Here is a 24,469-nt window from a genome sequence, read left to right as displayed (position 1 = left end):
GTGAAAAGTTCGTAAGACGAAACAATGTTTCCCATAGGAATCAATGTAAAAGCAAATAATGCATGCAAATCCTTCAGGAAAATCCCAAACTTTAGAAGGGAGGCGAACAGAGGGCAGGGAGGAGCAGCTAAAGGGGGCGGGTGGAAGAAGCAAGGCTAGGCTAAAGGGTGAGTGGGAAGGAAGAAAGGCAAGGGGGGCGCCCCTCCCTTTTCTTTCTTCAAAAGACACCCTTTCAGTGCCTGTGCAAGCACGCTGTTCTCCTACTTTTTAAAATGCAAACTCTTTCCCCCTCCAAGCTGCCCCTCCCTTTTCTTTCTTCAAAAAAGGGTAAAAAAAGAAACCCCTTCATCCCAGCAGCAGCGGCTTGGGTTCGTAAGGTGAAAATAGTTCAGAAGAAGAGGCAAAAAAATCTTAAACACCGGGTTTTTATCTCGAAAAGTTTGTTAGAAAAGGCGTTCGTAAGATGAGGTACCACTGTACTGTATAAGGATGTCAAAGTCACATGAGGCATTTTGGAGGTATCCCATTAAATTGTTATTTCAAAACACATTCCACATTAGTTATTTCGTCCTTGAAAGGAGAGGAACCAATCATACATTACTTTCTCTTGATCTTTTCCATTCAGCAGACTTAGCCCATGACATTCTGGTGCCGGAGACAAAGAAACGAGATCAGCTGCCCTCCACATTCCTCCCCTTGCTTCCAAGTATTAGTGTACTGTTCTAGAAATTGAAATTGGCTTCAGGTAACTAGATTAAAATGTCAATCACTTTTGGAGATAGAGAACTTGTTGTAGGGCTTTCAAGGCCACCTTGGACAGCACATTCAGGATAACCTAAAGATTGTTTTGGATGGGAGGGAAACTCAGGAGGAATAATTATGACAATTATCATTATTTCATCCCAGCACCAGTCATCTAAAGAAATAGCTTCATTCTGCCTAATCGGAGGGCAAATTTTACCTTACATAGATCTTTAACAACAAGATCCTTTGCAACTTTAAAAAAAATGGCTTGTCCCCTTGAATATGAGACTTAATGAGGAAAGAGAAAAAAATGTAGTTGCACCATGTTTTCTTGATTATGGATTGGACTAGGCATTCAGAATTTGATTATCAATGTGCTATTGCAAGTAAAAAAAAAATTATATCACAAGCCTAAAATGTGTTCCAACAAATATATATCTGAAATGTGTAAATACTTGATATTATTTCTATTCATTTTTATTTTTTTTCTTGCAGTCTCACTCATAAATTTTCCCTTCCTCATTCATTAGTATGCCCTGAAACTCAAAAGCTATATATTGCTTTATGTTTGAAAAACATTTCAGAAATGTTGACTTTGTGAAGAAATGTTTATACACCTGACTGCACTGTATTACTTAAACATTTCACTTTTTCACTTTGGTAAAAATACTATTTTATCACCAAAATATAGCATGAGGTGTGTAAGAATACTTTTTAAAATTATTACGGCAATTTTTGCCATACATTTTGTACTTTCTGAGCAGAGAATGAAGAATGTGTAGTCATCTGGAAAGAACTTTTCACATTTGCTAAAAACAATGGCAAAACCTAGAATGCTGTCATCATATGCATTATATTATAGTACTTCATACTATGATAGTGTTATTTATTATGAGTGCGAGAAACTCCATTGTTAGAGCTGCCCTTAGTTAATGTCTCTTGGTAGGAATAAATAGGAATAATAAGAAATGGCCTGTCAAAATGATCTAAGGGTTGAAGCCCAAGATTTAAATTCAGGTCAAAGCAGAATCACCAAACCAGAATGTAAATACACATGAGTTCATGTTTGGATCAGATTTTTAAAAAAGTGATGTCAAACTTAGTTTTCCCTCGGGTGTCGAAATAGTGCAAATGTGTGCTATTGCATGCATGCACGTGCCCACACCCATATTCAAAGCCCCCCATGTGTCCCCACTCCTCCATTTCCTGATTTCCGGTGGGACTGCTAGGCCCATTTCTTGCCAGAGGCTTTCTTGAACCTTGGGAAGGGTATAAATGCTCTCCTCTGCCCCTTGGAGGCTTTCAGAGGCCAAAAATGCCCTCTCAGAGCCTCTGTGCGAGCCAAAAAAAATTCAGCTGGCAGGTGTTCACATGCACACTGGAGCCAATGCTTCACCTGCCAGCAGATATTGTAATAACTCTCAAAGCAGGGTTGAATCAAGCAAGGTTTATTTTGCTAACAGGACAAGGAAGTCAATTCAGTCAAGAAGCAATGGAGTATTGAGAGCTCTATACAATGACAGTTCTCCTATTTATACAATCTAGCCCAGCAACAGGCAGTTTTACAAAGATACATTTTAAGCGCCAAAAGAAGGCAACCAATCAACATGCAATAAACAAATCTGAACTTTTGACTTTTACCCTGTCTGGGTAGGTCACCCAGGCAAATATCTAACAGATATGGCACCACATACCCCCTGTGGTATGTGTGCCATAGGTTCGCCATCACAGGTTTAGGACTTCAAGCAAAAGTTATGGCCTGTCAAAATCTGTGCAACAGAAGATCTTTGTAAATGCAGTGCCCAATGTTAGCCTTCTTTTGTTATTGTTTATGGTCTCCAGATATAATAAACCAGTTTGACACCAGTTTGTGAGCACCCCTTTTTGTCATTCTTTTTTCCACTGCATGTGCTTGGACTCTCATATTCCTTGAATTCTGCCACTCCTTGGATTCTGCAAGTACTATTGAAATATTAACTGTATACCCAACATGATTGCTCAACATGATTTGCTTTCTGTTTATGGAAAGATGGAATAGCCTTGTATTGATCAAGAAAAGTATTTGGATAGAGAGCATAATAACATTTCACTTTGTTTCTTCCACATTCCACTTTGTTTTCCTGAGCAAGTGAGGGGATCAATATTAATTTGCACTTGCTGATCTTAGTAGTAACAATTCTCTAAGCCATAAAGCAGCACAAATACCAATTTTCACTTTTCCACAAATAAGCACATAAAAGTTTAGCATGCTGAAGTAGCAGCAATGTTTTATGAGGGGCTCATAGATTTATTCAGTTTATACCTCAGTGTTTGCCTGTCCATAACTATTCTCTTGCTTTCAACTTATCCTAAGAATGACTGTTATCAAAAAGATAAGGTTTTTTTTGCCAAAGTCCTAAGGAAGCCATGCCTGGATCGACTGTGTTGAATAATAGAATTGATACTGGTGAATCAACTTTTTGAACCACCTAAAGCAGCGGTGTCAAACTCTTGTTGTCATCAGCGTGTGAGTCATCCAGCCCATGGGCCATCAGTTTGACACTCCTGCCCTAAACCAAGCAAACTATTTGGACCCTTTTCAGTCTGGATTCATGCCTAAATGGGTGACACAGTAGCTCAATGGTTAAGATGCTGGGCTTGTTGGCTGGAAAGTAGACAGCCCAAATTTGAGATCTGAACTGTACATGATGGGGAAAGTTCCTGTCTTCACCCCAACTCCTGCCAATTTGTATTTGTATTTATTAGATTTGTATGCCGCCCCTCTCCGAAGACTCGGGGCGTCTAACAACAGTATAAAAAGACAATGTAAACAAATCTAATATTAAAAACAATCTAAAAAAACCCAATTTAAAGAACCACTCATACATACAAGCATACCATGTATAAATTCTATAAGCCTAGGGGGAAGGGAAATTTCAATTCCCCCATGCCTGACGGCAGAGGTGGGTTTTAAGGAGCTTGCGAAAGGCAAGGAGGTGGGGGCAACTTTGATATCTGGGGGGAGCTGGTTCCAGAGGATCGGGCCACCACAGAGAAGGCTCTTCTCCTGGATCCCGCCAAATGACATTGCTTAGTCAACGGGACCCGGAGAAGGCCAACTCTGTGGGACCTAACCGGTCGCTGGGATTCGTGCGGCAGAAGGCGGTCCCGGAGATATTCTGGTCCAATGTCATGAATTTAGCAGTTCAAAGGATACAAATGCAGGTAGATAAACAGGTGCAACTTTGATGGGAAGATATCAGTGCTTCATGATGTCATGCTGCCACATAACCGCAAAAATGTCTTTAACAGCACTGGCTCAATACCTTTGAAATGGAGATAAGCACTGCCCCTTATAATCTGCAATGACTAGCAGAGTAAATCCTCAGGGACTCTTTTACCTCCCCCCCCCCCAGGCCTAAATATGAGACAGAGGCAGCATTGTTCACTTCCTTGGATGATGTTGAGGCCTGGAGAGGAGTACTCACTTCTCATGATACTAGTGTGCCTCTTCGTAGCTTGTGATACCATCAGCCAATTTATTTCTTTGGAACACTTTCAGGGGATGAGGATAAAAGGCAATGTCATATATTGATTTTACTTCTTTCTCAGTTATCAGTTAAAACAATTGTTATAAATCTCACATTTTCAGGAGGTTTTGGGGTCCAAGCAAGAAGTTTCTGCTTTCAGTGATGACCACCTCCTTATCCTCCTCTCTTCTAACATTTCACAAATTGTTTTAGAGCGCTTTTCCTTAAGCTTTTTATGATGCTATCTTGGATTTTTAATTTTGATTGATTCTTGTGTGTATTTGCTGTAGTCGGTGCCGTGCATTTGTTGTCATGCATCAAGTGTTAGATGCTATGGTAATTGTTTATTAATATTCTGTGTAAACTGCCAAGAGACATTTAATGGTCAGATAAAAATGTGTTTGATAAATACATAAATGATAATTAAATTGTGTAATGATTTTCAATGAATTTGAAATTATAAAGACTAGCCATAATTGTGTGAACTCCCAATACGTTCTGGTTAGAGTATTCTAAATTAAAAAGAATAAAAAAGAAGTACATCTGCATCTAGGGTTTAATAATAATAATAATAATAATAATAATAATAATAATAATAATAATCTATTAGACTTGTATGTCGCCCCTCTCCGAAGACTCGGGGATGATACAGAAGGCCAATGCATCTTGGCTGATCATATATTTTATCTTTTCTCAATGGTGAGATAAAATCTTATATCTCTGTCTGCTGTACTATATAACAATGTTAAAACCTTACTAGTTAAAGGAGGGATATTTAATTGCCCAATGCTTATCTACATACTGTAGTTGAATGGTAACAGAACAGTTGTTCTGTTCCTTTCTTCTGTCTTCTTTTAAATTTCAAAGTGCAATTACAAGTGACAAAATAGATGGCCAAATGGATAGCTCTAAAACTGCTTCAGACAATACAGTACAGTGCTTCAGCTACTACATCAAAGTTCTCTAATTATAGTGAGTGATTTTGCTTTGTTTTATTTTTAAGATATTGGCTAACTTAGAATAGCTTAATTTAAATGCACAGCATGGCACCAGATTATTAATAGCACCAAGATTGTACTGGGTCATTTACGGTTTGGGCTTCTTAAGAAACTCATTTTGGCAGCATGGGAGTTTGGCAACAGAATGATAAATGCTATTGTTCTTTCCATGTTGTCACTTTGATGGCAGAGAAAAAGGCTTTGACTACTTCTGTTTAACAAATCAGTCTGTGTGTGCACAGACTGTAATGGAAGTCGGAAATGTAATGACTTTCCTTCCTTTGTTGAGAGGAATTGCAACTCCTACAGTTACTTGCCATTAGAGGTTGACTGGGTTACCTACCGTAATTTTTATTTGTTCCATCCTGTTTACACTGTAGCATTCGAAAAACTCAAGACACATACCAGTTTGCAACATCCACATCATGTGATCTTATTTCTTTCTTTTCTTTTCTTTTTACAATTCACTAGAAAAGAATTAAAGTAAGCAACTAAGTTCAATAGTGAAAATCTCAGAGATTGAGACAAAGAATTTATTTGCTGTATCCAATGACTACCTTAAAAAAATGAAATAACTTCTACACCAAGCATTGAGGGCAGTAACTAATTGAACCCAAAGTCTCTGTACCATTGTATGGTTTGTCTCTGAGCTGTCACCATATGTCCTTGAAAGAGTTTTTAACATTATAGAAATAAAACAGTATTTTAGAGTTTTGGCACTTAAAAGCATAAGGACTGCAAGCTCCCTTCACATTTCCCCCCAAAACTTCAGCCTCCCTCCTTGTTACTATTCACTTTGCAGAATATTGGAACTGTTTGTTTTGAACCTTCATGCAATAATGTATTTCCACATCCTTTGAGTGTTCCAATTTTAAATTTGGACTATTCAAATTTGGAGTTTAATAACATAGCATATACCTGTATGGTTTCAAGCATTGCAGTTTCTCAATTTTTAAAGAATGGGAATATTGGTGTACTTATAAGCTTCCTGAATGCATCTGGGTGGACTTTGTGTAACACAATATTGAACTCAGTTGTTCACCTGACCAGGTCGGGGGCGGTGGGACTATTCTTCGGCTGCTTTTACAAATATAGGAATTTGGGACAGATGGAATGGAAATCTAAAGCATGGCAATTTGGTAATCCATAGTATTCTTAGCACTTGTAATTATATTAAGAAAATTCTATTTAGTTATAGGGGCTTAATTTTAAGGTGTGTGAATTAAAACATAATGTATTATGTACAGTATTGGTCTTTTAACTGATGTAGCCTAAATTAGGTTGACAACCAAGCAAATCTGATTCATTTTAAGAATTATTATTTTCTCCTTTTTTTAATGTATTAAAGCAGTGATACGCAACATGTTAATATGACAAAGGGGAAAAATAGTTAATATCTAAGAGGGGATCATATTGTATATTGAAATTTTGGTTTTGTTATTAAATTGTCCTAACCTCATCGACTTCTTTGTCCCAGCCTCATCCAGTGGGATGTTTCAGATCATCAATCATAATTTTTTTTTGAAGTGGTGTATCTGTCATTTAAAACAGAGAAAAGAAAGAACATTAAGTATGGGAAAGGTGAATAATGTTATGGAAGAATAAAACAAAACAAATAACTCCAGCAAGAAAATCAGCAGCAGTAAAGTAGGACTAATAGACTTGACTGGGCTTAAAAGTATAAATATTTTTCGGAGTATAAGATGCACCTTAGTTTTGGGGAAGGAAATCTACCTACCAGGTATTCATTTGGCTAGCATCCTTAGTCGGGTCAGCTTCAGCACAGTAGTTTATCCCCAGGTTAGGGCTGAATTTATTTTTTTCTTTGGAGAGGGTAGCAATGAAAACAAGCTTACAAAGACTTAGAGCTGGGGAAAAAACTTCACTGGCGTAGCAATGAAAATAATCCTGCAAGCCGGGAAGATTGTTAGCACCTTGTTAGGGCTGGAAAAAAACTTTTTCAGATGGAATAGCAATGAAAACAAACTTGCAAGCCAGGAAGAGCTGGGAAGATTGTTAGCATCTTGTTACGGCTGGTGAAAAAAGCTTTGAAAACACTACATTCAGAGTATAAGACGCATTCAAATTTTCAGCCTCTCTTAAGGGGTAAATACGGGTTTAAGGGTTAAATACGGTAGTTCCTGGAAATAAAAGATTTATGATCATATACTGGGCAAGAGAATGACTCTATTATTTGCTGGATATTTAAAATTAGTGATCATTTGACATAGAGTTAATACTTTCTCAATGATGCTTACTGAAATATATGATAATTGAAAGTCATGGTAGCCCAGAATTTTGTGTTATGGTGTTTTTTTTGGTGGGTGGGGTAGGGGAAATGGAAATGCTTCTGTATGTTCATGCTTATCAATTGACAAGATAGTTACCACTACTTGATGTACTATTTTGTTATACTTTAGGTATTATCAAGACTGCACTTCCCAATATGGACAGAGAAGCAAAAGACCAATATTTGCTTGTCATTCAAGCCAAGGATATGGTTGGTCAAAATGGGGGTCTTTCTGGGACCACATCTGTCACTGTTACCCTGACTGATGTCAATGATAATCCTCCACGATTTCCACACAGTAAGTTTCTATAGTGACAAATTAACGGTAATTTGCACAGTAACAAATTTATATTGGTACGCTACTTAGAATGGCTAAAATTAAGTTACTTAGTGGCTGAAACTAATTTTGGACAAAGATCCACATTTCTTTCAGCTTCTTTAACTTATAGAAAATGCTGATTCCAGGCAACAGCTGTTCATTGTTTATCATATACAATAATAATAAAGATGTTGTTAAGTGATATAGTATGAGATTTTTTAAATAAATCCTGGTAATATAGAGTTCTTAATTTTCCTTGAATAATCCAAATATATTTTCTTTGAGGATTCATATCTAATTAAAGAAATGTGGAACGCCAATGATGATAGCAGAAGTTATTGTGTAATATTATTTTGAATTGGTTATTATCCAACAGTGTAATTACTCATATTTTCCTTTTTCTTTTATTTCAAAACTCCCTAATATTTGTAACAAATTATCTTTTGGAAACCCAAAAGTCTCAAAACTGTTTTTTTCCCTTTGAGTCTTGTTCTTATGGTGAAAGAAGGAAGGGAGGGAGGGAAAAATCAATATGGGGAAAATCAGAATCAGTCTGCCTTCCGTTTTATGGCTAAATCAGATAAGAAAAAGAATTCTGTTTCCACATTTCAGTTATCCTATTTTTCAAACGTATTATATTTCCCTGCTTTTCTTAATAGTCCCATTGCAAAAACAAAGTTACCTTAATATACAGAATATATACAAATTGTTAAAGCTAGTTTCCTTACAAGTGGAAAAGAAAATTGGAATTTTATTTTTCTCCATCTTAAATTACTTAGACAAAATAATAAAATGCAACAGATTCAGTTTCTAGAAGTGGAAACATCTGTGAAGTCAGTTTCTGTTTTCTTAATCTGTAATCTAATCAATTTCAGTTTGAGCCACAAGAAAATCCAATACAGTGCAAGACTAGACTTTATCTCAATTATTTGACATGGAAAAAATGTCTCCTTAAGACTCAATAGATTTATTTGTGATCCTACAAATTCATTTATTATTTACCTTTAGTGACTTGAGTCTACAGGAGCAAAAATGCAATGGGAAGTAGATTTCCCTTTGACAGAAACTTTAAGTTAGGCATTATTTTCAGCAATGAATTTATGCATCAATATTCTCAAAGAAATGTGGAATGAATTAAAAGAGCAGAAAACATTAATATACCATCACAAACTCCATATCTTTAGTAGGCAAAAGAGTTGATTGTGACATTCCAGTGATCTGTCAATAAATCATCAGAAATAATTTATTTATTTATTTATTTATTTATTTATTTATTTATTTATTTATTTATTTATTTATTTATTATTTAGATTTGTATGCCGCCCCTCTCCGCAGACTCGGGGCGGCTCACAACAGAATAAAACAATTTATAACAAATCCAAATACAATTTAAGATATTTAAAAAACGCCGGTTTAATTTAAAAAACCCCATTTAATAAACAAACATACATACAAACATACCATGCATAAATTGTATATGCCCGGGGGAGATGTCTCAGTTCCCCCATGCCTGACGACAAAGGTGGGTTTTAAGGAGCTTACGAAAGGCAAGGAGAGTAGGGGCAGTTCTAATCTCTGGGGGGGAGTTGGTTCTAGAGAGTCGGGGCTGCCACAGAGAAGGCTCTTCCCCTGGGGCCCGCCAACCGACATTGTTTAGTTGACGGGACCCGGAGAAGGCCCACTCTGTGGGACCTAATCAGTCACTGGGATTCGTGCGGCAGAAGGCGGTCTCAGAGATATTCTGGTCCAGTGCCATGAAGGGCTTTAAAGGTCATAACCAACACTTTGAATTGTGACCGGAAACTGATCGGCAACCAATGCAAACTGCGGAGTGTTGGTGAAACATGGGCATACCTAGGTAAGCCCATGACTGCTCTCGCAGCTGCATTCTGCACGATCTGAAGTTTCCGAACACTTTTCAAAGGTAGCCCCATGTAGAGAGCATTACAGTAGTCGAACCTCGAGGTGATGAGGGCATGAGTGACTGTGAGCAGTGAGTCCCGGTCCAAATAGGGCCGCAACTGGTACACCAAGCGAACCTGGGAAAACACCCCCCTCGCCACAGCTGAAAGATGGTTTTCTAATGTGAGCTGTGGGTCGAGGAGGACGCCCAAGTTGCGAACCCTCTCCGAGGGGGTCAATAATTCCCCCCCAGGGTGATGGACGGACAGATGGCATTGTCCTTGGGCGGCAGAACCCACAGCCACTCCGTCTTATCCGGGTTGAGTTTGAGTCTGTTGACACCCATCCAGGCCCCAACAGCCTCCAGACACCGGCACATCACTTCCACTGCTTCGTTGACCGGACATGGGGTGGAGATGTAAAGCTGGGTATCATCAATGTACTGATGATACCTCACCCCATGCCCTTGGATGATCTCACCCAGCGGTTTCATGTAAATATTGAATAGAAGGGGGGAGAGGACCGACCCCTGAGGCACCCCACGAGGAAGAGACCTCGGGGTCGACCTCTGACCCCCCACTAACACCGACTGCAACCGACCAGAGAGGTAGGAGGAGAACCACTGGAGAACAGTGCCTCCCACCCCCAACCCCTCCAGCTGGTGCAGAAGGATACCATGGTCGATGGTATCGAAAGCCGCTGAGAGGTCAAGAAGCACCAGGACAGAGGATAAACCCCTGTCCCAGGCCCGCCAGAGATCATCCATCAACGCGACCAAAGCAGTTTCCGTGCTGTAACCGGGCCTGAAACCCGACTGCTGGGGACCTAGATAATCGGTTTCTTCCAAGGACCGTTGGAGTTGGAGTGCCACCACCTTCTCCACAACCATCTCCCCATAAAGGGAAGGTTGGAGACTGGACGATAGTTATTAAGTACGGCTGGGTCCAGGGAAGGCTTCCTGAGGAGGAGGCGCATGAGCGCCTCTTTATAGGGTGATGGAAAGGATCCCCTCCCCAAGGAAGCATTGACAATCTCCTGGACCAAGCTCCGTGTCACCTCCCTGCTGGCCGAAACCAGCCAGGAGGGACACGGATCCAGTAAACAGGTGGCGGAACTCACAGCTCCAATGGCCTTGTCCACTTCATCAGGTATCACCAGATCAAACTCTTCCCAGACAGGTGGACAAGTACGGGCCCCAGTCACCTCGACTGACTCGTTGTCAGTCGACTCTGTTTTCCAATTGGAGTCGAGGTCGGCCCGGATCTGAGCGATTTTATCAGCGAAAACCATGTTAAAATCCTCAGCACTGCTCTGTAAGGGCTCCACAACTCCCCCCTGGTTAAGAAGGGAGCGGGTCACCCTAAACAGAGCGGCCAGGCGGGATTCCGCTGATGCAATCAAGGCGGCATGATATGCGCATCTTGCCGCCTTGAGCGCCGCTTTGTAAGTCTTAATAAAAGCTCTTACAAGTGTTTGATCAGATTCAGACTTACTCTTCCTCCATCGCTTCTCTAGACGTCTCTTCTGGCATTTCAACTCCCAGAGCTCCTTGTTGAACCATGGAGGTCTACGGGGTCTAGCGCCTCGGAGAGGTCGCAAGGGCGCAATCCGGTCAAAAGCCTCTGCTGCAGCCTTGTTCCAGGCCTCCGCAAGAGACTCTGCCGAACTGTGGACGAGTGCATCTGGATTAACCCCAAGCGCCGTCTGAAAGCCCTCTGGGTCCATCAGGCGTCTGGGGCGGAACATCTTAATTGGTTCCGCCTCCCTGCGGGGAAGGTTGGAGCCAGGAAGTCAAGCCGTAGTAGAAAATGGTCTGACCATGACAAAGGCAATGCTTCTAAGCCCCTTAGTCTCAGACCATTACTCAATTGCTCGGAGAGGAATACCATGTCGGGTGCGTGTCCTCCCTCGTGAGTCGGACCCTGTATTACTTGAGTCAGGTCCATGGCTGTCATGGTGGCCATGAACTCCTGTGCCAGTCCAGAGGCTTCGCCAAGTGACGGCAGGTTGAAGTCCCCCAAGACAATAAGTCCGTGGAACTCCACCGCCAACCCGGCTACCTCCTCGAGCAGCACAGGCAGGGCTTTTGACACGCAGCTGGGAGGCAGGTACATGAGAAACAAGCCCACCTGAACCCCTAAGTCCAACTTCATCAAGAGAGACTCGCAACCCGCAATCTCTGGAGCAATGAGTCCACGTAGGCAAAGGCTCTCCCTGGCTATAATAGCCACTCTTCCCCCCCTTCCCTGGGGTCGAGGTTGATGCCATATCTGAAACCCGGCGGGGCAAATTTCAGAGAGAGGAACTCCTCCCTCTGGGCCCAGCCAGGTTTCAGTAATACATGCCAGGTTGGCCTCCTCATCCAGGATTAAATCCCGGATGAGGAGAGCTTTATTTACCACTGACCTGGCATTAAGCAGCAGCAACCTGAGCCCAGGGCCAGAATTACACTCATCACCAGTACTCAAGATTGAGCTCATGGAGCCAGAACAAGGGATTGTTATTATATTGTGTTTATTATGTAGATTTATAGACTATCAGGGGACAGATCACCATCTTTCTCACGTAATTAAATCCTACTGAGAGTCCAGAGCAGAGAATACTGTTATTACGTACTTGGATATCCAACACTCATATTCCAAATCCCCCCCCCCCTAAAGGATTCATTTTTCATTTGGAGATTTTAAGAAGTAAAGGCTGCTTATATTTATTCCTGAAAATTCTCTTTTTTAGAGAGAAATTCTGTGTTTATTCTTGGGAACTCTCCTTTTTAGACAGAAATTCTGAATGTTCCAGTTCTAACCCATCTGATGGGTTAGGTATTTTTTCCATGATGTATTTATTTATAGTGCCTTTGTAGTAGAGATTACCCAGATTACTTGCAGGACCGCCTTCTGCCGCATGAATCCCAGCGACTGGTGAGGTCCCACAGAGTCGGCCCTCTCCAGGTCCTGTCAACTGGACCAGTGTTTCCCAACTTTGGCAACTTTAAGATATCTGGACTTCAACTCCCAGAATACCCCAGCCAGCATTCACTGGCTGGGGAATTCTGGGAGTTGAAGTCCAAATATCTTAAAGTTGCCAAGGTTGGGAAACACTGAATTAGACAATGTCAAATGGCGGGGTCTAGGGAAAAGACTTCTCTGTGGGAGGCCCGGCCCTCTGGAATCAACCCCCCCCCCAGATATTTGCAGTGCCCCCACCCTCCTTGCCTTTCACAAGAGTTTTAAGACTCATTTATGCTGCCAGGCTTGGACCGATGAAATGTTTGTATGGCTGTTGTTTGAATTGGGATGACTGATTTTTAACATATCTGGGGATTTTAAATTGTTTGTATAATTTTAATTTAATTAGATTTGCTATTGTATTTGTTGTTTTTATATGTTGTAAGCCACCCTGAGTCCTCGGAGAGGGGCAGCATGTAAATCAAACAAATAAAACAAACAAACATACAAATAAATAAATAAATAAATGGAGTAACTTTGAAGTAAAGCAGGAGTGTCAAACTCGATTTCATTGAGGGCCACAATAGAGTTGTGTTTGAACTTGGGGGCCAGGGGGGCTGTGGCCAGGGAGCATAGCCAGTTCAACATCACTCATGTTGGGGATTCCTATGGACACCTAAATGCTCTGCCAGTGAAAACAGGCTCCTCAGCTTTGTTTTTGGCTGGATGGCCTCCTGCAGCCCTCTGTCAGTGAAAACAGAATTTGGGAGCACCATAGCCGGCCCTTACAAGCTCCGTTTTCTGTGACAGAGGCACCATGGGCCAATCCTTTGCTGTTTCTAGGGCAGCCCTGTGGGACAGATCTAAGCATCCCACAGGCCAATCTGGCCCCCCAGGCCTTGAGTTTGACACTCCTGGAGTAAAGGATGTGGAGAACCCTATATGGTCTTATACAAACAAAATGCATTGCTTCAAAACTGCCCTCATGTTGTACCTACCCTTTATTGTTAACTAAAGATTAATAGATTAATGGATTAATAGATCTATGAACCATAGAGATTCACTAATTATTTTTAATTTTATAGGATCGTACCAATATAATGTTCCTGAATCACTTCCTGTGGCTTCAATGGTGGCTAGATTAAAGGCTGCAGATGCTGATATAGGCGTTAATGCTGAAATGGAATATAAGATTGTGGATGGTGATGGCTTGGGAGTTTTCAAAATTTTAGTGGACAAGGAGACTCAAGAAGGAATTATTATGATACAAAAGGTAAGATTGGTTTATTTGGGGGGGGTGTGCTTTGGGGATTCAAGTAAGTCATTCAGTATTAGATGAAATATTTCACTAGACACTATAATTTCACTAAAATGTATTTTAGTGTATGCAGTGACTGTTTTTGCTTCTTAACAATTTTACAAATTAATGAAAATTGCAGAGATAAAGATATGGTAGGTTGCTGACTCACTTACTGTCAATTCCACCTAAATTTACAAACAAATAGACAAAGTATGTTTATAGACCTAAGAACAATTTGTCTAAAACATTAAAAATGCATTTCTATAGTATAGGACACAATTGCTTATTAGAAAATGTAGTACTATTTGAATTTTAAATGAAATAAAATGAAACAAAATTCGAATTCAAATATCTTAATATAATTGAGCAGTATTCAGAGATAACTTACATCTATTAAATTGAATTAATGGCTGCCTATCTCATAAGAATAACTCTGGGTAGTGTACAGTGATTAAAACAAAAAGCACAACAAAATCCCATGATGACTCCATCTCTCATACACACAAAAAAACACAAACACACACACACACACACACACACACACACACACACAAAATTACATCATCATCATCAGAGCATGCTTAACCTCCTGGACCAAATGCTTGGGAAAACAATCAGTATTTAGGATCTTATGGAAAACTAACAGGCATGAGATTTTCAGAGGGATAATGTTCTTAGGGCAGACACTGTCTTGTCAAGACCTATCTCCAAAGTGCAAAAAGATAACATTGATTGATGAAAAGTATTCTGAGCACTCCCTTTCTGATGGATATGGTGGACCAAGCAATGGGAGTATGAAAAGCATCTGGAGTGTTTTCAACGGCAGCCACCAAATAATTTGTTCAATGTGAAAGTGCCCTAGATGGGCAGTTGTCAAATGACTATACAGTAGCTAGAATAGAATGTATATTTATGCATTTCATTATCTGACAATTATGAACTTAGATGGTACACCATTGGTAAGAATCAGTCCCTGATGGTATACCATAGGTAAGAATCGGCTCCCGATTGGTCTCCGGATGAAGGGCCAAATGACTTACCGGACCGTATTCTGCCACATGCCTTCTAATAACCAATTCGGACCCACAGGGTTGGCCTCCTCCAAGTCCTATCAACCAGACAATGTCAGTTGGTGGGGCTGCATGGAAGGGCCTTCTCTCTGGGGGTACTGGTTCTGTGGAACCAACTGCCCCTAGAGGTCCAAATGTCCCCATCCTCCTGGCCTTCTGGAAAGCTATGAAAACCTGGCTCTGCCAGCAGGCCTGGGATCATTGAGCATTACCACCTAGCTCTACCCAAGGAATAATGGATGATTTTATTTTTAAGTTTTTATTGTATTTGTATTATTTTTAATTGTTGTATGCCACCCAGAAAAACTTCTAGTGGAATTTTTTAATGGAGTTGGAACAGTCCTTGTGATAAATTGATATATTACATTACATATGTTAGAAGACTTATGTATAATAGTTATAAAAACATATAGTAGTTATAAAAAATAACTCTGATTTAAACAAATTAAAAGCTACACTAAATACTATTAATGAATAAGGTTGTAATGATGATGCACAATAATTATTTTAATTTTATTTTATTTTAAGATCAGAGCAAAACAACCCCCCACCCCACTTACTTACATGTTTGTTAAGAACATTTAAGCTGTGTATTCTTTAGGAACAAGAACTTGAAATGGTTCCGTGTTTTATTTTGAAACTGAAGTCTCATTGCAAGTGTGTTTTATTTTGGTCTCAAAACACTTGAAAAGAAAATTTTCTGTATCAAGACTGAAGGTCTACTGGGGTTGAAATTGCCTCTGCTTCCCTGACCCCTTTATTGTTCAGTATATTAAAGTTCACCACCTTGATTTCATACGATGTACTCTGTCTTCTATATAGAGCTCTTGAAGGAGGAGGAAAAATATCTAAGAGAATTCTAAGAGTATTCTTTTCTAAAGTGATGAATAGTCATATTTTGCTATGATACTGTGCTCTGACTGCTTTCTAATGGCTTGAGTCATTAAGTGGGTTTCATGATTAACATTTTAGATATTAAAATAAGTATATTCATTTTAATAACAGTATTTGGATAATTTTTAAGACCTTTCCACGCATCAATCCCAGTAATAATAAGAGATAAGTTTATCAACATGACATACCTTTTTCTGATTCAAAAGAGGAGGGAAAGTTACTCAAAACAGGAAATTATAGGTATGATGCATTTCATTTCGGCTTGTGTGCTTTAGATCTACCTGAAATTACTTCTAACACATGGTAGTAGCAGCGTAGAAGAGCAGATTTGCATAATCAGGCTAGCAAAAAAAAAATCCTTCACATAGTTTAGATTGCTTCCATATTAGTGGCAGGTGAAAGTTGCTAGGAGATGACACTAGAATCTTAAAACTCTAAACAAGGTATTAGCAGTTATTGGCAAGGCATGTAGGGACTGGGGATAAGTCAACATGTGCAGACACATCTACAAGAAACCATAAAGGTTGGTGCCTGTCTTTTCTGAATGTGCTCAATGACCGTGAACTGAAAAAGCAAGCTGTCAAACAACTGTGAATCTGTGTTCTCAGGTCTGACCTTGTCTGTCATGCAACTTGTCCTTGTCTGTTTCTTCAACTATAACACTCTGAATTTCAGTAATGGCAATCAGCATTCTTAATCAATCTAATTTTAATGTTTGATTCTGAGATTAGCGGTATTTCAATCAGTTTCCATGCGGCTGATTTACATCGTTCAAATGCAGTTCGGCATATTCAGAAAATATTATTATGCACGCAGTTATACATTAATAGTGTTTGGAATGTATCTAATTACTAATTTGCCCATCCCACACAAAACAAACTTACAGGTATGTAAAAATAGAGGAAATCACTAAGCATTAATATTAATACATAATATTGGTTTGATTATTTCAGACTGTAACAAATAGTAACTCAGAAAATTAATGATGAAAACAAATGTAATTTACTTATTGGTACAAATTATTACCCACTTTTATGTACAGTAATATGATTATATTGTCATGCATCCATTTTAATGGAAAATTTCCCTTTAAGAATTTCTGGCGGTTGGAAATTTCTATATGGCGCTCCAGTCCTTTATATTGATTGGACATTGATTAGTTTGGATTATTCATCTTGGAAATACAACAGATCATTCAAGTTTTCTCCGACATAAACTTCTCAACATCATATTCCAAGCATCTTGAATTGATAACAAAAATCTAATTTTGAATTTTAAAAACTTATTTTATATAAATTTTCTTAGGTCTGTTGGAAAGACTGATATTTTTGCATCCAAAGATGGGAAAAACCTGTGTATTGGGTAGTCATAAATCAAAGACTTTGCTAATTGAACTTTGCCATTTCTAGGAGCTGGATTATGAAACAAAGACTAGCTACATACTGAGAATTGAAGCAGCAAATAAGCAGGTGGATGCCCGCTTCTTAAGCCTTGGACCATTCAATGATGTGACAACAGTCAAGATCATTGTGGAGGACGTAGATGAGCCACCCATGTTTAGTTCACTTTCGTATAACATGGTGGTATCTGAAGCAGCCAAAGTAGGCACTATTATTGGTACTGTAGCAGCCCATGATCCAGATGCATCTAACAGTCCTGTCAGGTAATTTAATAGCTCATTTCCATTTTTTTTCAGGGTATTCTTTCTTTTATTTATTCCTGTTATATGTTGCTTTTCTCACAATAATATTTGAAAGTATGAGACCTTTGTCAACTCAATTGGAGGAATATTTCTATTCTGTCCCTTTATTTTCTTCCTTTATAATACCAAAGTTGGAGGTCAGGTTAGATCTTCAGGAATTGCTCTAAAATATATATCCCAAACAGCCACACACATGCATTCGCAATCACATATATGTAAAGGGGGGGAGCGAGGGATGAACAGTTTCTGTCTCTGTCTCTCACTCTCTGTGTCTCTGTCTCTCACACTCTATCTGTCTGTGGGGGGGGGCATGTCAGTGATTTGGTCAACTGAAAAAAAAGATTCCATTTCACTTTAAAATTGTGTGCAAGTACATTAACAAATACGGTGCAGGGAATGCCAATGATCTTTATAAATGTGCAGTTCACTAAGCTGTTAAGAGACAGAAGCAGCTAAATCTTCATAATATTAATTTGCTTTTCTGTTGTAATTTCAAATAGGTTTAATTCTTTGGGGCACAACAATTTATAAACAGCCAAATAGGTAAATACTACTTCATCAGTATTCTAGGCTACATTGCAATAGTTTTGTGGCATTTGTATAATACAGGGTGAGAGACAACATGCATCACAAATGAAATCTGAGAAAAATATTCCACAGATGACAAGACTTTTTCATTATCCACAAACCACAGCTTTTGTTCTCTCTAAATTACCAGCCACTATTCACAAGCAGACTATTTCTAGAAACAAAATCAGTCCTGGATATTGCTTGAGTATTTATTTTTCAAAAAATTCCATATGTATATGAATATGTATATGTATAGTGTGTGCAGTGTCCTTATTTTGTGTGTGAATGAATGTATTTTAGTTTCTGGTATTAGGCTGGCTGAAAAGGAACTTCTTCAAAATAATGTAACTCAAGGTACTGTTGAATGTAAGAGCAAAAAGGGCCTGAAAGCTATGCAATTATTACTTAGAAATGCCAGGTTTTTAATGCTTCATTGGAGCCAAAACTTATATCTGTTTTGGAAAAGATAAGTACAAAATTAGATTAGATTACTTATAATCAGTTGAATGTTTCTCAAGAAAGTTCACAAATGGCTTCCATTGTGACTGTTTATTAGCAACAAGGAACAAGATTAGATTTAGATTAGATTTATTGGATTTATATGCCGCCCCTCTCCGCAAACTCGGGGCGGCTCACAACAATAATAAAAAACAGCACAGTACATAATACCAAATCCAATGCCCACCAATCTAATTACAATTTAAAATTAGTAATCTCATAAAAACAGTATATATAAAAAACAGCCACACAAAGAAATCAATCAACAAACAACATGGGCAAGGGGGAGGTGTTTTAGTTCCCCCATGCCTGATGGCAGAGGTGGGTCTTAAGGAGTTTACAAAAGGCAGGGAGGGTGGGGGCAATCCTAATCTCAGGGGGAAGCTGGTTCCAGAGGGTCGGGGCCCCCACAGAGAAGGCTCTTCCCCTGGGTCCCGCCAGACGACATTGTTTAGTCGACGGGACCTGGAGAAGGCCAACTCTGTGGGACCTAACCGGTCGCTGGGATTCATGCGGCAGGAGGTGGTCCCAAAGATATTCTGGTCCGGTGCCATGAAGGGCTTTATAGGTCATAACCAACACTTTGAATTGTGACCGGAAACTGATCGGCAACCAATGCAGACTGCGGAGTGTTGGAGTGATATGGGCATACTTGGAGAAGCCCATAATTGCTCTCACAGCTGCATTCTGCACGATCTGAAGTTTCCGAACACTTATCAAAGGTAGCCCCATGTAGAGAGTGTTACAGTAGCCGAGCCTCGAGGTGATGAGGGCATGAGTGACTGTGAGCAATGAGTCCCGGTCCAAATAGGGCCGCAACTGGCGCACCAGGCGAACCTGGGCAAACGCCCCCCTCACCACAGCTGAAAGGTGTTTTTCTAACGTGAGCTGTGGATCGAGGAGGACGTCCAAGTTGCGGACCCTCTCTGAGGGGGTCAATAATTCCCCCCCCCAGGGTAATGGACGGACAGATAGAATTGTCCTTGGGAGGCAAAACCCACAGCCACTCCGTCTTGTCTGCGTTGAGTTTGAGTTTGTTGACACCCATCCAGGCCCCAACAGTCTCCAGGCACCGGCACATCACTTCCACTGCTTCGTTGACTGGACATGGGGTGGAGATGTACAACTGGGTATCATCGGCATATTGATGATACCTCACCCCATGCCCTTGGATGATCTCGCCCAGCGGTTTCATGTAGATATTAAATAGCAGGGGGGAGAGCACCGACCCCTGAGGCACCCCACAAGGGAGAAACCTCGGGGTCGACCTCTGACCCCCCACTAAAACCGACTGCAACCGACCGGAGAGGTAGGAGGAGAACCACTGAAGAACAGTGCCTCCCACTCCCAACCCCTCCAGCCGGCGCAGAAGGATACCATGGTCGATGGTATCGAAAGCTGCTGAGCGGTCAAGGAGCACCAGGACAGAGGACAGGCCCCTGTCCCGGGCCCGCCAGAGATCATCCATCAACGCGACCAAAGCAGTTTCCATGCTGTAGCCGGGCCTGAATCCAGACTGCTGAGGACCTAGATAATTGGCTTCATCCAAGGACCGCTGGAGTTGAAGTGCCACCACCTTGTCAACAACCTTCCCCATGAAGGGAAGGTTGGAGACTGGACGGTAGTTGTTAAGCACGGCTGGGTCCAGGGAAGGCTTCTTGAGGAGGGGGCACACAACCGCCTCCTTATAAAGGGGCGGAAAGGACCCCCTCCCCAAGGAGGCATTGACAATCTCCTGGACCCAGCTCCGTGTCACCCCTCGACTGGCCGAAACCAGCCAAAAGGGACACGGATCCAGTAGACATGTCGCGGAACTCACAGCTCCAATGGCCTTGTCCACTTCATCAGGTGTCACCAAGTCAAACTCCTCCCAGAAAGATGGACAAAGATGTTTAGCCCCAGTCACCTCGACTGACTCATTGTCAGTCGACTCTGTTTCACAATTGGAGTCGAGGTCCGCTCAGATCCGGGTGATTTTATCAGCGAAAAACGTGTTAAAATCCTCAGCACTACTCTGCAAGGGCTCCCCAACTCCCCTCTGATTGAGAAGGGAGCGGGTTACCCTAAACAGAGTGGCCGGGCGGGATTCCGCTGATGCAATCAAGGTGGCATGATATGCGCATCTTGCCGTCTTGAGCGCCACTTTGTAAGTCTTAATATGAGCTCTTACAAGTGTTCGATCGGATTCGGACTTACTCTTCCTCCATTGCTTCTCCAGACGTCTCTTCTGGCGCTTCAACACCTGGAGCTCCTCGTTGAACCATGGAGCTCTACGGGGTCTAGTGCCGTGGAGAGGTCACAACGGCTCAATCCGGTCAAGAGCCTCCCCTGCCGCCTTGTTCCAGGCCTCAGCAAGAGACTCTGCCGAACTGTGGACAAGTGTATCTGGAATAACCCCAAGCGTCATCTGGAAGCCTTCTGGATCCATCAGGCGTCTGGGGCGGAACCTCCTAATTGGTTCCGCCTCCCTGCGGGGAAGGATTGGAGCCAGGAAGTTAAGCCGCAGTAGGAAATGATCTGACCACGACAAAGGCAACACTTCTAAGCCCCTTAATCTCAGATCATTACTCAATTGCTCAGAGAGGAATATCATATCGGGTGCGTGCCCACCCTCGTGAGTCGGACCCTGAACTACTTGAGTCAGGTCCATGGCTGTCATGGTGGCCATGAACTCCTGTGCCAGTCCAGAGGAACCGCCGAGCGACGGCAGATTGAAGTCCCCCAGGACGATAAGTCCGGGGAACTCCACCGCCAGCCCGGCCACCTCCTCGAGTAGCACAGGCAGGGCTGTTGACACGCAGCTGGGAGGCAGATACGTGGGTAACAAGCCCACCTGAACCCCTAAGTCCAACTTCACCAGGAGGGACTCGCAACCCGCAACCTCTGGAGCAATGAGCCTACGCAGGCCAAGACTCTCCCTGGCTATAATAGCCACTCCTCCCCCCTTCCCTGGGGTCGAGGTTGGTGCCATACCCGAAACCCAGCTGGGCAAATTTCAGAGAGAGGAATTCCTCCCTCCAGGCCCAGCCAGGTTTCGGTCACACAAGCCAGGTCGGCCTCCTCATCCAGGATCAGATCCCGGATGAGGAGAGCTTTATTTACCACCGACCTGGCATTGAGTAGCAATAACTTGAGCCCAGGGCCAGAATTACACTCATCACCAGTGCCTTGAGTTAAGTTCATGGAGCCTGAAGGAGGGATCGCTACTAAGCAGTGATCCCGCCTTCCCCTGGAACGGCTAGCTCCAAGAGTAGAGTTATTAACTTAAAAGGTTAAAAGCTGACCAGAAATTAAATTCCATCTATGTGGACCTTTCAAGAATAATATTATGAAGATGACCCGCAATATACCATATTTTTCGGTATATAAGATTTGTTTTGATCTATATCTACTTAAAGTCATTTTATTGGTTTAGGAATAATTTTGGCAGAATGTGAAAAATGTTATGTACATAGGGCATATTTTTCTTCAAACCATGGTTTTATAATAATCAATATTTCTGTCACGATTGTTGAACTAGCTGATGAAAGGTCTATATTTCTCTGCCATTTACATATCCTATTGCTGCATAGCCAAAAGAGGTGAAAATTCTGAAATGTTAACATCGCTATAATTAGTAAAGCTCTGGAACCTATATGAAAGAGTCACATCTCTCTCTCTCTCTCTCCTCATTTGTTTTAATCAATTACACTGTTGTTGCCACCCTGCTAAATTACTCCTTTCTTTCACTTGCTCACTTTCCCAATGAACTTAAATCAAATTATGGATTCTGTAGAAAATTCTAGTTAAGCCATCTACTCCACTACTGTTTAAATCATGCCACAATCTCTTTGTCATTCTTGAAGTGCTGCCCTGCACACAAAAAAGCTTTATGTAAAATGATTGATACTACCAGTGTGTGAGAACTCTGATTTTATACTTTTATTGTGATGGTAGGAATATGATTTAGAGTTATCCTATTATCCTGTCAAGGTACCTAAGTCTGGAAGAATTTGCACTGAATCTCAAAAGAAATAGCTGTTTACAATGAGGGTAACCAAACCAATAAGCATAGGATAATCTCTCTGTATTCTTTGTTGTTTATTTTTGCTTTGAAGTTTTCTTCCAAAAGAATTTGGAGGAGAATAGAGAGAACGTTTAAGCCAAAGGTGTTCAGTGATAAGAGCCTGAGCTTTTTATGATGATAATCAAGCTCCAGGAGCAAATGTGATGATGATATATAATCCCTGATATGCTCTCAGATTTCCTTATCCATCCTTTTTCTGCCTCTAAAATATATTTTTTTTAAATAAACAGTTACATCTCACTGTGCAAGCTCTGCTAGAAATGAAAGAGGTTAAATACAAATGGGTGATTTCCAGATCTAGTTTATGTTATGGTTATATTCACATGTAAAGTGTTCCTTCCCACCCCCACCCCCCAAAAACCCTTGCTGTAGCCAGGAATTAAATAACAGAAAAGGCAATAATATACATGTGACCTCCCTTAAGAAAAAAACATTATGAAATACAGTGGTACCTCTACTTAACAACACCTCTACTTAAGAACTTTTCTAGATAAGAAATGAGTGTCCAATATTTTTTTTGCCTCTACTTAAGAACCATTTTCTACTTAAGAACCTGAGCCCGGAAAAATTTCCCAGGAAATTTGAGAGCGGCACAAAGGCCCGGCCAGTTTCCTGCCATTCCCCCTTTAATCCCGGCCATCTGGGCTGCCAGAGGAGCTTTTTGGTGGCGCTTAAGGAAGCTTTGGCAGTTCAGAGCGAACGAAGCATTTTCGCTTCTCTGGGTGCTTGGACAAGGAATAAACCTCTGCCAGAGCCCAGAGAAAAGAAATGCTGCTTTCGCTCTGGGCAGCTGAGGAGTCACCACAGAAAAGGAAAGGTGCCAGCTACAAAGGGAGCAAGCGAGAGGAGAGGGGAGCCCTTCAGCATGGGAAGGAAGAGGCAGCAGGTAGCAGCAGCAGCCGCCAATGTATAGGAGGCAGTGTATGGGAGGCAGCCTCGCGCCGAGTGTATGGGAGACGCGTGCTCCTTCCCATCTCAGAGTCCCTCTTTTTTTTTAAGCCTTAAAGTTTTGAATTTTTTTGAGTCCCCTCACCTCACCTTCTTCCTTTGGCAGTGACTGTCCTCCTCCTCTTCTTCCTCCTCTTCCCACCCAAATTCCGAGGTTTTATTTCTTTCCTAATGGGTTTGCATGCATTATTTGCTTTTACATTGATTCCTATGGGAAACATTGCTTCTACTTAAGAATGTTTCTACTTAAGAACCTGGTCACGGAACAAACTAAGTTCTTAAATAGAGGTACCACTGTATAAGGATTAAGCTAACACAGTACATTTTACAGAAGCAGATAATTTAGGAAGACAATAAAACATCAGATTTTTTAAAAAAGAATTTAGATGAAGAGGGAAAATAATAGAAAACTCTTTTGCTTTAATGTGTAATCAATGAAACATTTTTAACAATGTATACATCAAAAATTTGCTTTCATCTTTCATCCAGGTATTCAATAGATCGAAATACAGACTTAGAAAGATATTTCAATATTGATGCCAACACTGGGGTTATTACTACAGCAAAGACATTGGACAGAGAGACAAATGCTGTTCATAATATTACAGTTTTAGCAATGGAAAGCCGTAAGTTGCCGGGTTTTTTAAAATGAGGTTTTATAAAGTGTTGCTTTTCACTATATTAGCCAAGCAAGTTTGAGTCAAATCTTTTTTT

At 41.0% G+C, this 24,469-nt stretch overlaps 1 protein-coding gene across 2 annotated transcripts in view; it reads left to right on the top strand.

The window, feature by feature from the left end:
• CDH7 (cadherin 7) overlaps positions 1-24,469 on the top strand; it is a 166,247-nt gene that overhangs the window by 112,645 nt on the left and 29,133 nt on the right. For both annotated transcript variants that reach the window (XM_070747466.1, XM_070747465.1), the window contains exons 5-8: positions 7,672-7,839; positions 13,793-13,980; positions 17,381-17,634; positions 24,245-24,381. In XM_070747466.1, the coding sequence (XP_070603567.1) occupies positions 7,672-7,839; positions 13,793-13,980; positions 17,381-17,634; positions 24,245-24,381 (747 nt within the window). The remainder of the gene's footprint in view (positions 1-7,671; positions 7,840-13,792; positions 13,981-17,380; positions 17,635-24,244; positions 24,382-24,469) is intronic.

This window comes from Erythrolamprus reginae, chromosome 3 (genome assembly GCF_031021105.1).
Source record: "Erythrolamprus reginae isolate rEryReg1 chromosome 3, rEryReg1.hap1, whole genome shotgun sequence".
NCBI classification, from domain to species: Eukaryota; Metazoa; Chordata; class Lepidosauria; order Squamata; family Dipsadidae; genus Erythrolamprus; species Erythrolamprus reginae.
Note: the sequence above shows the minus strand (reverse complement) of the source record. Positions and strands in the feature narration are given on the sequence as shown.